This window comes from Peromyscus eremicus, chromosome 2 (assembly GCF_949786415.1).
Source record: "Peromyscus eremicus chromosome 2, PerEre_H2_v1, whole genome shotgun sequence".
NCBI lineage: Eukaryota > Metazoa > Chordata > Mammalia > Rodentia > Cricetidae > Peromyscus > Peromyscus eremicus.
In genome coordinates, this window is record NC_081417.1 from 157117080 (window position 1) to 157136147 (window position 19068).

At 55.7% G+C, this 19068-nt stretch overlaps 1 protein-coding gene across 2 annotated transcripts in view; it reads left to right on the forward strand.

Annotated features, from left to right (window-relative positions):
- Casz1 (castor zinc finger 1) overlaps window positions 1–19068 on the forward strand; it is a 147343-nt gene that overhangs the window by 107048 nt on the left and 21227 nt on the right. For both annotated transcript variants that reach the window (XM_059255386.1, XM_059255385.1), the window contains one exon: window positions 15438–15926. In XM_059255386.1, coding sequence (XP_059111369.1) covers window positions 15438–15926 — 489 coding nt within the window. The remainder of the gene's footprint in view (window positions 1–15437; window positions 15927–19068) is intronic.

The window sequence follows — 19068 nt, forward strand, 5'->3', positions numbered from 1 at the left end:
TCCAGACAGACTTGAGAGCGGGTTAAGGGAGATTGTGGGGCTTGGTATGGGCTCTTCCCCCATCTTTTTTTTTTTTAATCTCTTTTTCTCCTTTTTGGGACAAGGACAGAAGGCAGAGGAGAAAATTGCCCTGCACTGCAAACAGTTGCTGGGTTTCTTCAGAAAGGACTGGCCGGCAACAGTTGTTCCTCATACAGGGAAATACCGGAACAACTGGGGCCTTCTTTGTTCTCTGCAGGGTCCTGGGAAGGGCGTTTGGAGGTGAGCCTGGGGCTGAAGAGGGCAAGATACAGTGTCAGTTCAGTTCCATCCAGGGAGTCCCCACCCTGGCAAGCAGAGACGGTTCCTAGAGCTCGGCAGGATCTGGTTCAGAAGTCAGGCCACACCCTGGGTCCCCGGCTCTGCCCTAGTGAACCTAAGGAGCACTTAGCTCTCTCTGCTCATTTCAGTAAATATTTATTGGGCCAGACGCTGGGCCGGATGGTCCTTCCATCCCATGGATCTCTTGGTCTAGTGAGGTGGGGGGATGAGTTGTTACTTTAGAAGAGCTACAAACAAGAGCAGGGCTCAGAGATGAGGACAGAGGGGAGGGATGGTCTGGAGAGCTTCTCAGAAGTGATGTTCACTAGGACCCCTGAGGGATGCCCAGAGTTGAAGGAGGTACCTCCGCCCAGGGGCCAGGGGTCAGTGTACTGAAGGCCTGGGGTAGAGTATGCCGCCTCGCAGGTCACCTGGCGTGGAGGAGAATTTGGGCTGTGTCGTTCTCTAGTAGGTGTCCCTTGATCTCTGAGACTCCGAACTTGCTTTTCTCTCTACCCTTCCACCTCTGCCCACCTGGGCCAGGCATGGTGGTCTGGGTGAAACAGGAATGAGGCTCACCCCAGTGCAGCCGACAGAGAGCAACAAGAAGTAGGCAAGTGTCCACAGACTGGGAGAATGCCATGTCTCCTTGCCCCTTCACTTGTTGACAGCAGGGCTCAGCAAGGTCAGGTAAACTCCAGGAGCCTCCTGAACTCATGGCGGCTTCTACTCCGCTCTCTTGGAAGTTGTGGAGTACTTGGTGGGTCCTTGTTAGCCTCCAAGCTTCCTGAGACTTCAGACTATCCTCTAGGATCCTGAGGGCCAGAGTAGGCAGTACCAGTAGGAATTCAAAATGCAGCTGAGAAGCTCTGCAAGTGAGTAGGAGAAGGGTGGTAGAGAGCCGGAGCAGAGGGGAGCAAATGTATGTACGGGCTACTGGGGTCCAAGTTCAGCTCCTCATCCACCAGTAGCTGGCCTCACACCCCACCCGGTGCTAGATAGCTGCAGCCACGGGCCGCTGTAGGACCTGTTGCCTGAAAGGATCTCATACAACCAATGGACACTTTTTCTTTACAAAGTTACCTTTGCCCAGGTACCATGCTGAACACTCCCTACCATCACATTGGTTCCCCAGGAGAGATCAGGCTGGCTTACTCCCCAAGAAGAGCATAGAGGGTACAAGGCAGACTTCGGAGAGTACTCCTCCCCACTCTGCCCTGCCTTCTGACAAGCTTGGTCCAGGTCCCTGGATGCCACCTCAGTTGCTCACTTCCAGAGTCCAGCTGGAACTGTCTGGACCCTCGAAGGGTCTTCACTTGACTGCTGGTCTGGGGGTCATTGTGGAGAAAGGAGGGGGGAGGAGTCCTAGAACCCAGACTTGGCCCACTGCCCCTGAAGGTCCAGAGCCAGGTTTTATTGTAATCCCTACATCCTGTTGCAGATCCTTAATCAGCTGGATCCCAGGTTGGGCTGGACCCCGTGGTGACACTCAGGGCTGTAGCATAGAAAACCTGAAGTGGAGTCTCCGGAGCTGGGGTTGGGCTATGAGGATAAGGCAGGTGGAGAGGAGGAGAAGGGAGCCAGCCCAGCACAGGATGTGGACAGAGCCCAGACCCACCACCCACCAACCAGGCTGGGGGTGGAGGAGCAGCTGTTGCAGACTGGGAACCATGGCTATGGGGGGGCACACTAGTCTGTGGGGGCTGCTGTGTCGCCTTGTACCACTGAGACAGCTGACAGAGTCAGTGGAGGGAACCCTGGGTGATGTTGGTTCCAGGCTCTATACAGACTTGCTAAACTCCAAGACTTGGAATGTTCCTGCTCTGCTAAGCTCCTCGGTGGGCAGAGGGCCGGGGATAGGGAGGCCCTGGCTTCTGTGAGCTTGGGTAGCCAGGGCCTGAAGCTCTGTTGAGAGGCAGCTGGGAGGGGGAAGGCCCCAGAAACAGAAACAGAGCTGCAGTGCAGAGCACTGTGTCAGCCTGGCTCCTTAGTTCAGGCTAGCCCTGATGCCGCTGTGTGGAAGACCTAGGGGGTAGTGGGAAGGACACCCCACCTGAACCCTCAGTCTAAGGTGCCGTGGTAGAGAAGATGAAGGGACACGAAGAAGGCAGAGATAGTCAGAGAATGGAAGCCAGAGTGGGCTGGCTGGCAGCGGGTGGGCAGACTGGTGTCTGTCCTGCCAGGGGCCCAGGCTGGCTCTGTAGACAGCCTCTTTTCTATATGGAAATGAAGAATTTAGGCTAATGGAGCTCAACCATCTCTAATTTTGCGATGGCAGGAGGATTTTGATTGAAAGTAATTAAGCAAGCTAGCTGTAAAATTAATTAAAGCAAAAGGGGGGGATTTTTTATTGGATTGGATAGCGATATAGCGTCTGTCAGGCGGGGGACGGATGGGGGTGACCTGAATCCTCTGCCCTCCCCCCTCCCACTCGGGACGTTTATGTCACTTTAATCTCCTTACAGCGGCTGCTGTGCATTTGTTTGAAATAATCAAGGAAATATGGTCAGAAATTGTCAGCTTTCAGATCTAATTTACCTGACGGCCCCTGCGCAAGCCGGCGAGGCCTGGGGAGTGAGCAAGCGTGAGCAGTGGGGGGGCCGAGTGGGCTCCAGGCACACTGGGCTTCTCTGCCCAACCCTAGGCCCCGGTGCCCTCCGGGGGAGAGGAGCTACTGCTAGGTCCATGGACACCTCTTTGGGCTTTGCCCCTTTCTGGAACAGACACTCCTCCCCCCACCCACCTGCTGCCTCATCCCTCCACTAACCAGCTTTAGGGTTTAGGGAATATAGGATTAGGGAGGTGATTGTAATTCTTTATTCCAGATGGCTGACAACTGCTAAACCCCTCCACCAGGGCCACAGTTTTAAAAATACTCCTAAATTAGTCCCCTCATGTCCTCCTCACTATTGGCCTCAGTAAAGGATTGGAGGCAGTAGGCTTCAGAGATGGTGAGGGAGCACTGTGGACCATCACAAGCTGCCTCCCGACCCCTTCTGGGGCCATGCTCACTGCCCGGGGCCTGTCTACCCCGGGCCCTTTCTCTAATTCCAGGATAGTTCTCGCCCTTCTTCCCTTCCACAGCACAGCCCAAAGGACTGTGGGAGCTCAGTCCCTGCAACAGGAAGGCCTCTCCCACCACCATGGCCTCTCAATTTCCAGTGGATAAACCAGAACAGAGCTAGCCTCTGCTCATGCTGCTCTTGATGAGGTGCTGGACTTCCAGCCCTGTGCTCTGTACCCCAGAAGCTCTGCTTAAAGCTGTTGGGGTTCTTGGAGGGGGGGAGCAGTATGTGGCCTGAGTCCTTCCCAGCAGGGATCCCCTGTGGGGACCAAGGAAAGACTCTGGAACAGTCAGTTTCCAAGGTTGTGGAAGGTTCCCCTTTAAACAGAAAAGGGTCTGGTGGTCTTCAGGGCACGAGAGAGCTCAGAATAGGAACCAGGTCCCCTGCTCTGTCTGGTCCTGGGCAGTGAGTGACCCCGGCTTTCACCAAGTCCGCCTAGGCCTCGGCCCCTTTGTAGTTCTGAAGTCTGGCGCAGGTCTAAGACAGCCTCCATCTTGGTAGCTGTTCTCTAGGTTGGGAGGGCACATGGGGCCGGGATGTAGGCTTCCCCCACTCCCCCAGAACTCCTTGTACAGCCTCAGATCCTTGCCTGTGCCCCCGGGACCAACAGCAGGTTCAGGGCTCTAGGAACAGTTCCATCAGAAGGGTCTGCCCCACCTGCCCTCTCTGATGCCACCCGACACCTCTGCCTTGTCTCCCCCCCCCCCCCCCCCCCCCGTGTTTCCCTACCCTGGGGCATGCCTCCCACCTCCAGCACAGCTCTGGGGCAGGGTGACTCAGGCTGCCTCCTCCGGCAGTCAGGGAGTGTGAGCGCCTTCTCAGCTCAGCTGCCAATGGAGCATGGCAGCTGGAGGCTGGGGAAACATCACCTGCCCCCTTGGAGCTCTTCTCTGCTCCAGCCTCCACTCCCCCATTATGAGTCACTGGAGGGGGGCAGTGAAGCCCAATGAGCTCTGCACAGAAAGAGGGGAAGAAAAGCTGTTGGTTTAGGACCCTGCAGGTCCTAGGGCACAGTTGTACGTGCCTGACATGGGAATGGCTCTGAGGTCTTTGGAGCCTCACGAGATCTAGCCAGAGACAGAGCCCTTGCCTTTTGTGTCCATCTGCTTCCCAGGACCCAGATCTCATGAGATAGACGGTTAGAATGAGTCTGGCCTCTACCTAGCTTCTTACCTGAACACATGGCTCATAGCTACTTGTCCTTTTGATGTGGAGGGACCAGCCCAGGGACCTGCAGGGGAGGCTGGGAGGGCCTCTGGCCTTAGGCTAGGGCTCATTTCTGGGCTGGATGTTGGTCTGGGCAATGACAGGCTCCCAAGTAGAGGAAGGCTCTTGGGGAAGGCCTAGTCAGGCTGGCGCTCTGAGGCAACGGCAGAGGCAGAGAAGCACAGGGGGAGGAGGAGAGGCCTCCTTACCGTCTCCTGGTGTCCTGGAGACCACTCTGTGCCTGCGTGGGGACGAGGATGCTGTACTGAAAATCCACTTTTAAAGTAAATTCTGTATGGCGAGGAGAGAACTTGGATTCTACAGTGGCCCTCCTTGAAGAGGAAGGGCAGTGATGGGCAGTGGCAGACAGGCAGCAAGATAGGGTGTGGGCACTGGGATGGGAAGATGGGAGGAATGCCTGGGGTGAACACATGCTGTCCCTCAACAGGACCTATAGCAGTGAGGGTACAGGAAGTCTGGGCAAGGGAAGAAGTGGGAGGGAGCTTAGGTTTAGAGTCCAAGGACTAGCTCAGCTGTACTTCGACGCCTGTCACCTGGCCACCCTGGATTCCGGCTTTCTCCTCTGGCCCCCAAGGCTTCGAGGAAAAAGCACCGAGGTACTGGCCTCATCTCCCTGGTACCTCTCCCTGTCTGGGCTCACTGTGACTCTGCCTTGCCCTACAGTCGTAGGTCTGAGCCTTGTGTGGAACTTGTGGCAGGGAGGAAAGGCGAGAAAAAGGATGATAGCAAGAGGCCCAGTAGCTGCAGGGTACTCTGGTTTTCTCAAGGTCCCTGCAGATCTTGGGCTTGAAGACTTTGCATTGGGGTCTGCCTGACCTAGCTTCCTGGGTACTTTCTTGCTTTAGGTGGGGCTTGGTCCAAGTTACGGTAGCTGGTCTCTTTCCCCCAGAGCACACTGAGGAAGACTTTCCCCACAGTCCTTACTCATGCGTTTAGGAGAGTTCTCAGGGTGCCCTGACACAGGGGCGAGAGGGAGAGGAAGGAAGGTGCCTGCCTGACTGGGAGAAAAGCCCAGAGTGGCAGGGGTCCAGTTCCAGGAATCATTAACTTTAGGGTCTCCTAGTGCCAGGGACCTCAAGCCTCCCCCAGCTAGGTCCCTGCTGGAGTTGGCTAGATGTGACCAGGCACTGGGATCCCGGAAGTACCAAGGGCCAGGCAGGGCCGGGCCGTCAACCCCCTGACCTTACAGAAGCCCCCCCTCTAAGTTCTCTGCTGTGTCCTACTTCCTTCCTCTACCCGTGTGCCCATCCTATTACACTAGACCATCATCCTCTCCAGTCTGGCCTCAGTTTCTCACCCGTCAGGCCTCGAGTCTCCCTGGCCCACTCTGGCCCGTCCTCCGTCCCCCCGGCTTCACAGTCACATTTTGCTTGCCAGCGCAGGGCACTGAAAACTGCTGGCACCGGCGAAAACCCTGTGTGCGCTATGACTCCCCAAACATCCCTTTATTTTTATTGTTCTGTTAATTACTGTTTAAACTTTAATAAGTCACTTCGTCAGGAGGGGGGACCTGCCGTGAGCTTTTCTGTGCAAACATGGGCCGGGAGTGACTCGGGTGTAATATAACCCTTTATGCGATGTGGGAATGTTTAGATTGTAACAGAAACTTGTTATTTTAATGACAGTTGGGGGGATCTGAGCACAGAAAAGGAGAGAGGTGGGCGCTCCCCTCCATTCCCACTAAGGGCTTGGAGTGTCCAGGCCTGTCTAGGCCAGCTCACTCGCTGCCCCAGAAGAGGGCCCAGAGAGCCTTGAGGCTCTGGTGGGCTACCCACTGGGCAGTTACTGATGGAGCTGGGCAGGCAGACTCACTCAGGGGGTGCCTTCAGAAGGAGCCTGGCACTTTGGGGCGGGAGGGCCTGGGCAGGTGAGTCACAAAGAGGAAGTCCAGCTTGGGCAGATGGGGTGGAGGAGGTCCTGGCAGTCACTGGGTCTCTGGGCAGAGGCTGGCAGGGCCATGCGAGGTTGGTCTCTGTACTCAGCTTCCTCCGAGGCTGCAGAGAAGGGGACGCTCTGTGGTCAGCCTTGAGCGTAACGGAAGTGGCACCATGTGCCCATCACCTGTGTCCCAGACAGTCATTCCTTAAACACACTCTATTACAGATGTGGACACCGGGGCCCAGGACAGAGGAGAGATGCGTAAGTGGCAACCACTTAAGAGGAGCGAGGTGTCTGCTTGGGTTGCTTTCTTTGGAAACCGAGGAAGCCCTAGTGCTGCTTCTCACCTCAGGAGGCGGCATGTACCGGGAGGGCGGGGCTGGAGGCACTAAGGCCCTCTTCTGGGGTCAGAGATGGCTTTCACCAACGAGTGGGAAAACTTGGGCAGGACTCACCCCCAGACCCCTCCTCCCATCATGGGCAACTAGGAGGTGAGGCCAGGGTCACCCTGAATTCTGGTGATGGGGACCGCCCGCCATCTTCCTCAGAAATCTTGCTTTCCTTCAACTTTGAGGCCTAGAGTGAGGAGGGAAGCAGCTGCTGCCTGGGTCCCCCTAGAGTCACTTCCTGAGGAGACTCCAGGACGCCTCCGGACAGATTTCCCCGCTTGCTTTCTTTGATCCATGTGTCCGTCCATCTCCGCATGCTGCCAAGCCGCGGCTGCATTACTGTCTTTAGAGCAGTAGGAATGATCTGGAGTTCACCGTCAAGGACCTGCTCTTGACTGGTGTTGATGAAGGGGCTTCAGGGAAGGGTAAATTAAGGGGGCAGCTGCTGTCCAAGGCAAGACTAGCAGGGTCCAGTCCAGCTGAGGAGGTAGACCTTTGCATACTGCGCTCACTGGTCTAGCTCTGACTGCCTCTCATGGAAGGCACATAGGGTGTGAGGGGTGGGGGACTGGCTCTGCCCTGCTCCCTACCTCCTGCTGGGCAGGGCAGAGCCGGAGGTTCAGGTCCCGGGTGCCCTCAGGCTAAATGGACAGCCCCCAGATGGTGGCCACGGCATGGACCACGAATCGCTGAGGTTTTCCTTTTCCGAGCAGTGCGTTTCCCTAAATTGTCTTTGACTTCGTGCATGGGTAATGAAAGTTTATGCCCTTGTTAGAAGGACAGGCGGCCGGTTCCAGTTAGAACTGGGGCTGTCTCCCTGCCAGCCTCCTCAGCCCCCTCCCCAGCAGGAGAGCTGTGTGTGTGTGTGTGTGTGTGTGTGTGTGTGTGTGTGTGTGTGTGTACATACACACTCACACGAAAAGCCCCTCCCTCCCTGGTGAATAAGAAGGCTGTTAGGGGAAGGGAGAGGGGACGGAAAAAAAAAAAAGAAAAAAAAATTTCCATATTTGTGTAAGTTGCTTTAAAAGCATTTTATCATGTCATAAAAAAGGGAAAGTACTCTCAGAAATTGATCCTCTCTGCCAGCCCATTGGACAGAAGGACGTTGGGATGTTAATGGCCATCCTGCTCCAGGGTGGCTTATTAAAAAATTTATACATAAATGCTTAAAATTGCATAAATTATTTAAAAAAAACCAACAAAGTAAGCAATTTGAATTCCCTCTTTTCCACCCCTTCTCTTGGTCCCCGCTTCCCCGGCCCCTCCTCAGGGCCCTCCTGGTCCCCAGGCTCCTGTTCCCTCCTCGGGGTGTTGGCCCTGTTCGCTCCACTTCCCGCCACACCCCAGACACAGTCTGCCCTACCTTCCTTAGGGGTTTCCCTGCCTCACCCACAAATTAATGAAACATCCAGCCCACCACCAAACACTCACATGCACGCGCGCTAATAAAAACACCACTAATAATGCCCCAAATCGCGAAATTAAATATTAAGGCCAAAGGAGGCGGACGAGGAGCGGGGCCGCCGCCGCCACCACCGTCACTGAAGTTGGAGCTGATGAGTGTGTCTCTCGCAGGCGTGGAATGTCACCCACACATCCTGGAGACTGGAGTGGGGAGTTTTATGATGGTTTTTCATTGATTTGTTTCCCCAGCGCAGCTGCCGACCTCTATTGAGGGACAAACATAATCAGCACTGACGCAAATTAGATGGTTATTCGTTTTGAAAATTGACAGAAAAACAATAAAAAAGATGAAATGCTCCCAAATCAATAGATATAATGAAATTCAAATAATCCGAGAGATGAGGTCTCCATGGCAACTGATAATGTGGAAAAGAAAACAATTTAATAAAGGACAGACACACTTTGAAAACAGATTGGGCCCGGGGAGGGGGGCGGGCTGGCGGGCGGAGGACGGGAGCGCGGGCTGGCGAGTGAAGGATCACTGTCCGTCCCAAGGACACCCGCCATAATTAAGCGAGGCTTTCGGCCCCAGAAAGTGCAGATTCAGGTTTTAATACACAAAATTATTTCAGGAGCAGTGAATCGGAAAGTCGTTTGTAATGACCTTCCTGAGAGGCCCGGGCGCGGGGCATGTTGGAGGCTGGGCGGCCAGGCCGGCTGAGTTATGGCATATTTGTGTTTTTATAGTGCAGAGGGGAGGGGGTGGTGGTAGGGAGGGGGGGGAGAAGGTTAAACAGTATTTACAGCTCAGTTGTTTTCAGAGAGGAAGAGAAATAGAGTTCATGGAGAGATGCAGCGGGCAGGCAGGCGGGTGAGCCAGGGAGGCCTCGGGCTGCAGGGAGGGGAGATGGGCCCGGTGGGTCTCCCCCTTAGGCTGCCTGACCTGTATCTGCTTCCCAACCATAGAGGATACTCAGAGCTGCCACCCTGCTCCAGTGCCTGGTATGGCTCAGCTAGTAGTGTCTTCTAGCTCTGGGGCCTCATGGAGGATGCATGGCAGCCTAGGTGCCGGCTATATGGATGCCCAGCTGTACCTCCTCAGTAAAAGGGTGGGGCATTGCTGCAGCTGCTCCCAGAAGGTCACCCTGCTGGGTCTCACAGTCTTCCTCTCTTTGGATGGTACCATGCTTGTCCATTTAGATGATTCTTTCCTCTGAAACCCAGTGCTGGGGCTCAGTGGGTAAGAACCCAAATGAGCATGTGAGAACCACACAGCCTTCTCTTTGACTTTGCCAAGTGCCTGCCCTGAGCTCAGGCTCATCGCGTTTGCAGAGCTCAGGGCCACAGAAGGGAAAGGGACCAAGCTGACCCTTGCCTGCAGCAGGAATTAAGAAGGCACCCCTGGGGGGCCTGGTACCCCTCACATCGTCTGCCCTCTGGCATCTGGAACTATGTCTGTGTCCTATTACCGTGCCCACAGAGCACTTCCAGAACCCGGGCCACTCTCTGGGCCCACGTGTGTACACAATGTGAATACACAACCATAGAGACTTGCGCACATGTAAGTGTAAACGTGTGTGTGTGCGCGCGCGCGCGTGGCTGCACACACACAAGCAGGCAGGCACAAGTCAATGTGTATTTGCTCAGTATGTGTTTTAAATCTCCCCTGGGTGGCAACTCTCTCTTTTCTCCCCTTCCTGTTTGGCTGTGACCTGGGGGAGATTGATAGCCAGCCTGTGCGGTGGATGCTAACAGTTCCCCTGATTTATAGAGTTACTTACGCTAAGTGAGGCCACTTAGACGCGTCTGGATAGTAAACCTTTTAACTGAACTAAAAAAAAAAATCATAATAAATAAATAAACAAAGGGGGGCAAGCTAGGGCCCAGTGGCCAAGCCCCGCCCACTCCCCAGCCTGGAGGGCCAAGAACCCCAGGGTAGCAGCAACCGGTCCCTCCTCCCACAAACACTCAGAAGCCCTTGTGTTCCCAGCCATGGTTGGGATCAGGCCCAAGAAGGGACATCCCTCTCCTAGGGGACAGTTGTTGGCCAGGAGAGCTATTCGTACGGAGACAGGCAGAGCAGTGGCAGAGGAGGGAAGTGAGGGGCCGGTGTCCAGCCATCTTCCCTTGCTCACAGGCTCTCGTGTCACGCCTGTGTTCTTTGCCACAGTCAGGGCTCTCGTAATCACTCTTGAAATTTGTTCCCGCATCTGTGCTGAACAAGCCACTGTGTAGGAGCCGGGGCAATACAGGAAGTGAACTGCCTGTCGTATTGTCACAACATAGCCTCCCATTTCGGTCCAGGCGCTGGCCTGCAGACGGTGCTCTGAAGTGGTGTTGAGGCAAAGGCACAACGCTATCAGATTGGGGCTTGTGGTCTGTGGAGTTTGAGCTCTTCCTGGGTAGCCAGGGTAGAAACTCCAACAGTACACCACCTCTGAGACTCTGGACAGCTGTTCAGAAGGCTGTGGGAGGCCTGTGCAGGGTTTAAGCCTGTGGCCTTGGACATCTGAGCCTGGGGGGAGTCGTGCTCTAGTGCTGACTGGGTGACAGAAAGCAATTAGCAGCCTCCATGCGTCTGCTGCCTCATCTGGAAATGGGGACATCACAACCGACATGGTGGGATATGAGGGGATCACCAAGGCCTGCGCCAGAGTGTATTCCCCAGCGTAGACAAGGTGCTCTGAGGGTGTCACCTGCTACATGACTCTAGATACTGTGGGCTAGGACAGTCACCAGAGTGGCCCAGCAGTGCCCATGGCCCCTGAGCTGCTTCTGGCCAAAGGCAGGCAAGGCCCCACACCCCCCCATCCCAGGGGACTGGCTGCTGGCCCCTGCTTCCCAACCTCCTGATATACAGCGGGCATTAGGCCGCCCAAAGGGGATACTGCATCCTTAGGAAGAAATATGTCCTCATTTTTCTTAAACACCGTTTCCACTGAGTGAAATGTTTAGAAGGGACGCGCAGGGAGAACTTTATTTCCTACCAGGGAGTTCAGAGCCACCAAGCAGAGCCCATAAAGCACCGGAGCCCGGTGGCTGACAGGCAGCCTGGCCACGAAATACATTACTCATGGGGGGTGGAGGCAGGGGGCTGCCAGGCCTGCCCAGCCCCATGGGACTGCCCCCACCCCAGCAGGATCAGCAAGTCCAAGACCCAGGGCCATAAGGCAGTAGGCATCAAGCCTCCCCTATTGTGCTCAGGCTGCCTGTGAGAGACGGTCTGGCTGGACCAGATGAGGAGGGAGCAGTTATTCTAGCTACCTTTGGTTTTCACTTCATGGTCAGGGAGGCTAGGGCACATGGGGCCCAGGTGCAGCCCCCTCTGAGCCCCCCTTTCTCACCAAAGCTGGCAGGAGCCCTGGCCTTCTCAGCCTTCGGAGGGAATGATGAGATTCATGCCATATCGGGCCCTTCTCCCGAGGCCCTCCCTTCATTCGATTTCTGAAGCTGGCTGATTTGAATATTTATAAATATCAGTAAATTATTTATTGTAGCAATCTGCTGCACCATTTTATCCATCGCAGTTAACACTTTAGGGGGCTCCAAGTTATGGGAACAGGAAGTGAGGTTGAAGAGGAGACGAAGAAACTCCTGTAGGGAAGCCTGGGCCGTTTCAAGCCCCAGCCTCAGTGGCTCTTGGGAGCATGTGCTCATGCTCTAGGTGTCTACAGCTCCAGGATCAGCTTCCTTCTCTGACAAATGAGATCATCATGGTGCCTATTCACCGACCTTAAGGGCTTCAGTGAGTCTCCGCTTGAGTGGTAGACAATTGTGCCTCTCTTTACCCAGCCCTGGCGAGTTCTCCTTTTCTCTTGGATGCCTGCTGAGGGGGGAGGGGCTTGTTGAGTCTCAAGCCCTCATAAGGAGAATTGGAACCCAGGGAGCTTAGAGATGACAACCCCAAGCCTCCTGTCTGTCCTTTCCTCCTACTTTCCTGAGCCAAATGGGCTTTCCCTGCCTTAGGATCTTGATTGAGATGCGACATCACACCTGCCTGTTGCCCCTTTTGGGCTTGACATCTTTTCCCAGTCCATGCTTGCCAGGTCCTGTGCTTGGCACAGACAGACTTCATCTTGCACTTCTACAGTGCTTCTCCAGGGAGAAATCTGGCCCAGGCTTGGAGCTCACAACGGGCAGAGCCAGGCTGTGCACTCAGGACTCTGACCCCAAGGCCAGGCCGTAACCTATACTGTGCACTTCCTAGTGATTAACCTGCTGGTGCAGAGCTACTGGGCTCAGCAACAGGCTGCGGATGGACTCTTCCAGGTCCTCCTCGCCTGCACTCTCCACTACCCACCTTCACTGCCTCTCCTAAGTCTGCCCGCCTCTGGGCAAGCAGAGCAGGAGCCCCCTGCGCTTCCCACCCTCCAGCCCAAGCCTGCCTCCTGGGCAGTATTGTTCCCAGAGGAAGTGTCCAGTGTAAATAGAACAGCGGGCAGGCTAGTGGCGGGAAGGAGATGAAAGGGGCAGTGACAGGACCGGGGACGGATGGCTTCCTTCCATTGAGGCCTGGCCATGGCGTTTATATTTTAGGGAAGAAAGTCAGAGGAATGTTTACATGGGCAGGAGTCTGGGGTCAGACCAGTGGAGGGGGCAGTGTTAATCTGTAGGTTCCAAGGCCTTGATGGAGGGGCTGGTTGAAGGTTCATGGGGACCGGAAGGCAGGCAGGCAGCTCTCAGCCTCCTACAGAAGCCCCTTCCTGCAGCCGCAATCTCGCAGGCGCGCACATTTGGGGGCACTCATGACTGCAAGCCTTGCCTTTGCCCGGGCCTTTCTGTCCCTGTGTCCTGGGCCCAGATCTTCTGCTTCTCCACCTCCACCCTTGGGACCATCAGTAGAGTCAGGGGGAGGGCAACATCTGGAAGGCAGGTGGTCTGGGGCAGAGCAGCAGCTGGAGGGCAGGTGTAGAGGGAGTTGGCTAGAGCAAAGGGGCCCGGGGCTGGGGGTGGGCCCTGAGTGCGCAGCTGCGTCGCAGCTGGTGGGGGCCCAGGCAGAGACTCGGCATGGAGCCGAGATAGAGAGGGTGGGTGTGCTGGGTGGGCCGAAGTTCAGGGAGGCTCCAGGATGGGTGGAGACCCGAGGAGGGGGTGTTGCCAGCAGCAAGTGCAGCCCCGAGAGCCTGTGCTTCCCTCTTCCTTGGGATAAATATTTATAGATTCATTTGCCGTCTGCCATACACACTTGGCTGCTTACCTCCTGGTAAAAATAGTGCAGGCTCCTCCACTCCGCCTGCCTCTTCCCATCCAAGACAGGGGACAAAGGGGCCCAGGTGAGGCCTGCTATGCTGCTGAAAGTAATGTGTTATCCTAGAGCCTGATGGTCTGCACACAGGCTAAGTGGGATGGGGTGTGACCATGAGTGTCAAATGGGATGGGGTGTCACTGAGTGTCAAAGAGGATCCACATGTGGGTGCTCTGGGTTTGTGTTGGACAACACAGACCTGGTGCTGTGGACAAACATGAATAGAACGGGCATTGGCTTGGGCAGGGGCCAAAGGCCCCGAAACCATGACCCCTGAGCTAGGAATATGGGGACAAGACTGAGCAGGCCTTTCTGTAGCAGTGGAATAGGCTGGTATAACCCCGTCCCTTCGGGGACAAGAGCATACATATCAGCAGCTTGTGACAAGGCAAGGATCTGGGTTCACTGAGAACTGTGTATTTGAAGGGTGGTTAATCTGCAGGAACAAGTCCAAACAGTTATCTTTGTGTGGCGTGAGGTCTCTAGGCAGACATGGATGTAGCCACAGGTGGGCTCTCGAGGTACAGCTTTTCATGGTATTTGATCATCATCCGTCACAGCCCTGAGCAGAGCCCCTCACCCTGACCCATACGGGACATGCCAGTTTCCCTGGAAAGAGCTATGGAATCCCTAGATGCAGAGGTACTGTGAGTAGAGACCTTCCATGTGGCCGCCGGCCTGTGTCTGGCCACACCACAAGGTCTGACACAGAGTAGGATCTCACCAAATGCATGGTGGACAGCTGACAGGTTGATACATGGGATGGAGATGTGTATGTGTGTCTGCCCTTGCTAGCCTTCCCGGCCAGGGTGCCCGAGACCCTGGGAGGCCTGACGAGGGCGGAGGACAAGGCTCAGCAGTGCGAGGGGATGGCCGCTACTCCAGCAGCTTCTCTAGCCTTTCCGGCTGCTCAGTGGCTGTCGTCAGAGATTAAGCCCAGGACCTGTGGCTTCAGCTGGTTCCTCACTGAAGTCCCAACACGTCCTCTGGGTTCGGAAGTAGACTTCCAGGGCTGTGAGAACTAAAGGGAAGAAGGAGGTCCTAAGACAAGAAGAGTGGCCGTAGCAGGGCTCCGAGGAGCTGGGTTCGGGTAGCCCCTCACTGAGGTCTGTGGGAAGGAAGCAACCATAGGAAATGGCCAGACTTCATGTGGGGTGGGGATGCGAAAAGCAGAGGAGACTGACGGGGGGGGGGGGAGGCCTGGGAGGGCCCCCGAGTGGCCAAGGAGAAGAGCCCTGCCATTCAGTGGGCCGAAGTGGGAACTAGAGATGGGGGCAGAGCCAGAGACCTGATCTGGCAGAAGAGCTGCCAGAGAACAAGGTACTCAGGGAGGGGAGGTGCCAGCCGAGAGCCGCTGGGTCGGTAAGGCGGGAGGTTGGCACAGGTTGGAAGCTGGCTGCGGCCGACTCTTCCCCAGGGACCCGTGGTGAGGTAGAACATTCAGAAGTAGAGCCAAGCTGGCAGCAGCACAGCGTTGCCTTATGGCATACCAACCCTTCACCTGCCCTGCCTTCTTTTCCTGTGTCAAAGGACATGCCCCCTCACAGAGGGGCTACTTCCGGGCCAGGCAAGCCTAGGAAATTGTTTCGGGAACCGGGCACAGGAATTCTTGTGTTCGAAAAACCGCCTCGCTCATGTCGGGTGCTGTGTGCAGTTGTGAAGGTAGAGCACTTGTGAGTCCGGCCCTGGAGCACCCGCCCAGGCTCGTCCAGGAGATAGGCACAGGTCCGGAGCACCCGCCCAGGCTCATCCTGGAGATAGGCACAGGCCCGGAGCACCCGCCCAGGCTCATCCAGGAGATAGGCACAGGCCCGGTGGTCTCAGGCAGTTTGACAGAACTGTGGTCTGTCGGGGGGATAGAGAACTGCTTTGGGGGTGGCTGTATTTGGTGTGCAGGCCTCTCACCTCCGTGCCCCTCCATCCCTGCAGCTGAAGGCACCCGGTGCACCGACCCACCTGCGGGCAAGCCTCCAATGGCAGCCAAGCGCAAAGGCGGCCTGAAGCTCAACGCCATCTGTGCCAAGCTGAGCCGACAGGTGGTCGTGGAGAAGGGAGCAGAGGCTAGCTCCCAAGCTGAAGGTAGCCCACTACGTCCCCGGGACAAAGAGCGCAGTGGCCCTGAGTCTGGAGTGGCCCGGGCTCCCCGAAGTGAAGAAGACAAGAGGCGGGCAGTGATTGAGAAATGGGTCAATGGGGAATATAGCGAAGAGCCTGCACCCCCACCAGTGTTGGGGCGCATTGCCCGTGAGGGCCTGGAGCTGCCCCCAGAGGGCGTCTACATGGTCCAGCCACAGGGCTGCAGCGATGAAGAAGACCATACAGAAGAGCCCTCAAAGGATAGCAGTATACTGGAGGAGAAGGACTCAGATGGTACGGCTTCGAAGGAGGACAGTGGCCCCAGTGCCAAGCAGGCTTCAGGTGTGTGTCTGGCCATGGGGGAAGGGAGGGTGAAGGCTGGAAGAGGGCCCAGTTCCCTGGAGAGGCCCAGCAGGCAAAGGTGGTATATCCAGGGAATTCTTTCTTATTCCTCCAAACACTGGTACCTTATCCAACCTAGCAAGAATAGGAGAGATGGGGTGGGGGAGAGACAGAACTGGAGAGATGGGGTAGGGGAGAGACAGAACTGGAGAGATGGGGTGGGGGAGAGACAGAACTGGAGAGATGGGGTGGGGGAGAGACAGGACAGAACTGGAGAGATGGGATGGGGACAGGCAGGACAGAACTGGAGAGATGGGGTGGGGACAGGCAGGACAGAACTGGCAGCTTCTTGAATATGAGTAGGCCTTGGGGAGCTGCTAGCAGTGGGGCTTTGAGCGCATGGGGGCAGGTGGGCATGTGCACAGATAGACTGGATAGATGAATGAGCGGATGGTGGGTACACCGGTGACTGTACAAACCTGCAGAGCCTGTTTGGGGCTGTGCTACCTGGCCATGGCATGGGGCTTGTGTCAGCAGTAGCATGAACAGCATGAGTTCTCAGCTCCAAGTGCTCTCTTGGTAGCTTAATGAGATGTCTAGAAAGGGCTTTGTGCCCCCACCCCACCCTGTCTCTTTCCCCGTGTCCCATCCTGCCCCCTGAAGCAGGGTGTCTCAGAGCCACGAGCCTGGCTCAGCCCAGCCAGCAGATCCCCTCAACATGCAGCTGCCCTGGACATGCTCCTCTGGCCGACCTGTTTCCCACAAGACAGCAGAGGCCTGGTTTCATCAGTGTCTCCTTGTCCTTAGGACACGGCCGCCTTCCCTGTTTCTGCTCCAGGGGAGGGCTGGCCTGGCATTTCAGACAGGAGAGGGGTCTCCTCTTGGATTGGAGCCCCGCGAACTGGGGCCTTGGCTCTAGTCCCCAGACCCTTCCTAGGCTTATTCCTGGAGCCCCGCACCTCCCCTGCCTGCTCCCCTGCCCCTTCCCCCTGCAGCGAGGGGCGCATCTCCTCCCTGTGCGGGGAGCCCTGCGCAGCCACATAATTATGCATATAAGATATAAACAGAGCTGTTTAATTATCCTTCGCCACATCAGTGACAGAGTAATTAACAAACATTGCAAGATCAATGAGGAAAAGTGTGACCTTCAGTTTCCTCTGATAGGAAAAGCCCTTGCTGGTGCCAGACACAAGGTGATTGTGCTGGGCCTGAGGAGAGGAGAGGGATAGCGCAGGGCTGCTGTCCCTCAACACCCTCGTCCCACACCCGGCTCCACCCATGGCCAGGGCCACCAGGTAGTCTCCTCCGGTCTTCTCCCCCTCCTCCCAGGAGCAGGGTGTGGACTGTTGCGACTGCCGCCCCAGGCCTCGATCCTGGGCCCCTCTCAGCCCTGGGCACACTGCGTCTTTAGCCCAAGCCTCATCTGCCCACCATGAGCTTGGCTCCCCCGGACTTTGGCTGTCTGTGGGACCCCTGCTGGCCCCCTCCCTGTTCAATGCTGCCTGCCCTTCAGAGCCTTCTGTTTCTCTGCCATATATAGTGAGGCCTCAGCTGCCTCTAGCTATTTTTAGCCCCTTTCCCTGGTCCCTGAACCACTTCATCCAGCAACCAGAGCCCACTCCCAGGCCAGCCCCCAACCTGTGTGTCTGGAGCTCAGGCTTGTGCTGACCCATCAGCTTGCCAAGGCAATTGTCTCTAAGCTCCTTGAGTTACTCTGGGTGCCAGAGGAAGGTCTGATTTCTTCTGTGCCTAGTGGGGTCCCACTGCCCCCCATATGGTTCAGAGCCGCTTCTTCCACTGGGCTTTGTCTCCTGCTAGGGTACACTGCTCCATATCAGCTCCCTTCTGATACGCTCTCTGACTCCTAGAGCTGGCAGCATTGCAGGGAGTCGGGAGTCCCCTCTGATCACGCCTTCCCTTGGCTGTGTTCTTCGGAATTCTAGCCTGGAACCTGGTTGCTTTGAGTGTGCTCAGGTGGGGAGAACATGAGAGAAGGTAAAACAGGAAGCCCCCGGGCTCTTCTAGCTCACTTGCCTGTGTGTACCCGACCTGGATGCTGGGAGTGGTCCACCGCAGGTGTAGAGCAGAAGTTTGGTGTATGCTGGGGACTGTCCATCTGCTGTGCTGACAGACTGTATGTGGAAGAGACAATGTGAGGGGCTCACTTCCTCCAGCATTGCTGAGGCTTGTCCCGGGTCCCTGGGTGTGGGGCTTGGGGATTGTGTATGTGTGTATCTGTAGAACTGGGTAAAGTATCTAGGGATATGAATTTAGTGTGTATATAAATATTCAATGTGTATACATGTGGGCACACTATTATGGGTATGTGTGTAAGTGTATATGAGATTGTGTCTGTGAATGTGTATATGAGAGTATGTGTGTTGTACATATGTATGTGTGTCCTTATGTGAGGGAGAGAGAGACAGGGAGGAAAAGAGAGAGAGAGAGAGAGAGAGAGAGAGAGAGAGAGAGAGAGAGAGAGAGAGAGAGAGAGAGGAATTCTCAGAGTGTTGGATATGGATGGTGGGGGCCATGGACACACTTTCCTCAGTCCTGTTGCCCTGGATCCAGCAAGGCTCTGATCTTCACACTCCCAGGTGACCCACCCTTATATGTGAGCAGAGGATCTGCAAGGTGACCAGGAAGTTTGAAGGACTTGTCCTTGATACAAATTCTGGCTGGAGTGGTGGTGGTAGGCACTGATTAAGTCTGAGTAGACACACTGACATAGTCCCTGCCTCTACTCCGCTCTGTTATTGGGCGAAAGTTTGGGGAGGTTGGTCAAGAGGCCAGATTCTGAGGCATCTGAGGCCACTCATCTGCTCAGGGGATCCGTGAGGCACTAGGCGTGATCCTCCAGCCGGGCAGAACTCAGCCGCCCACTCACAGTGACTCCCTCTACTTTGGGGTCCCTCCTAACTGTCTAGTTAGTGGTCCCCAACCCTACCTGTTCTGTTCCTTGTGACCACTGCCCCCACCTCAGGAGGCAGGTCGGGATCTTGCCTTACTTCCAGTAAAATGGCTTCTCTTTCATATTAGGCCAAGGCGAGAGAGCGGAGACATTTATGAAACTTTGTTTAATGTACTGAAAAGCCATCGGCCAGAACATTTAGGAAATTGATTTTCCTGGCATTGATGAACT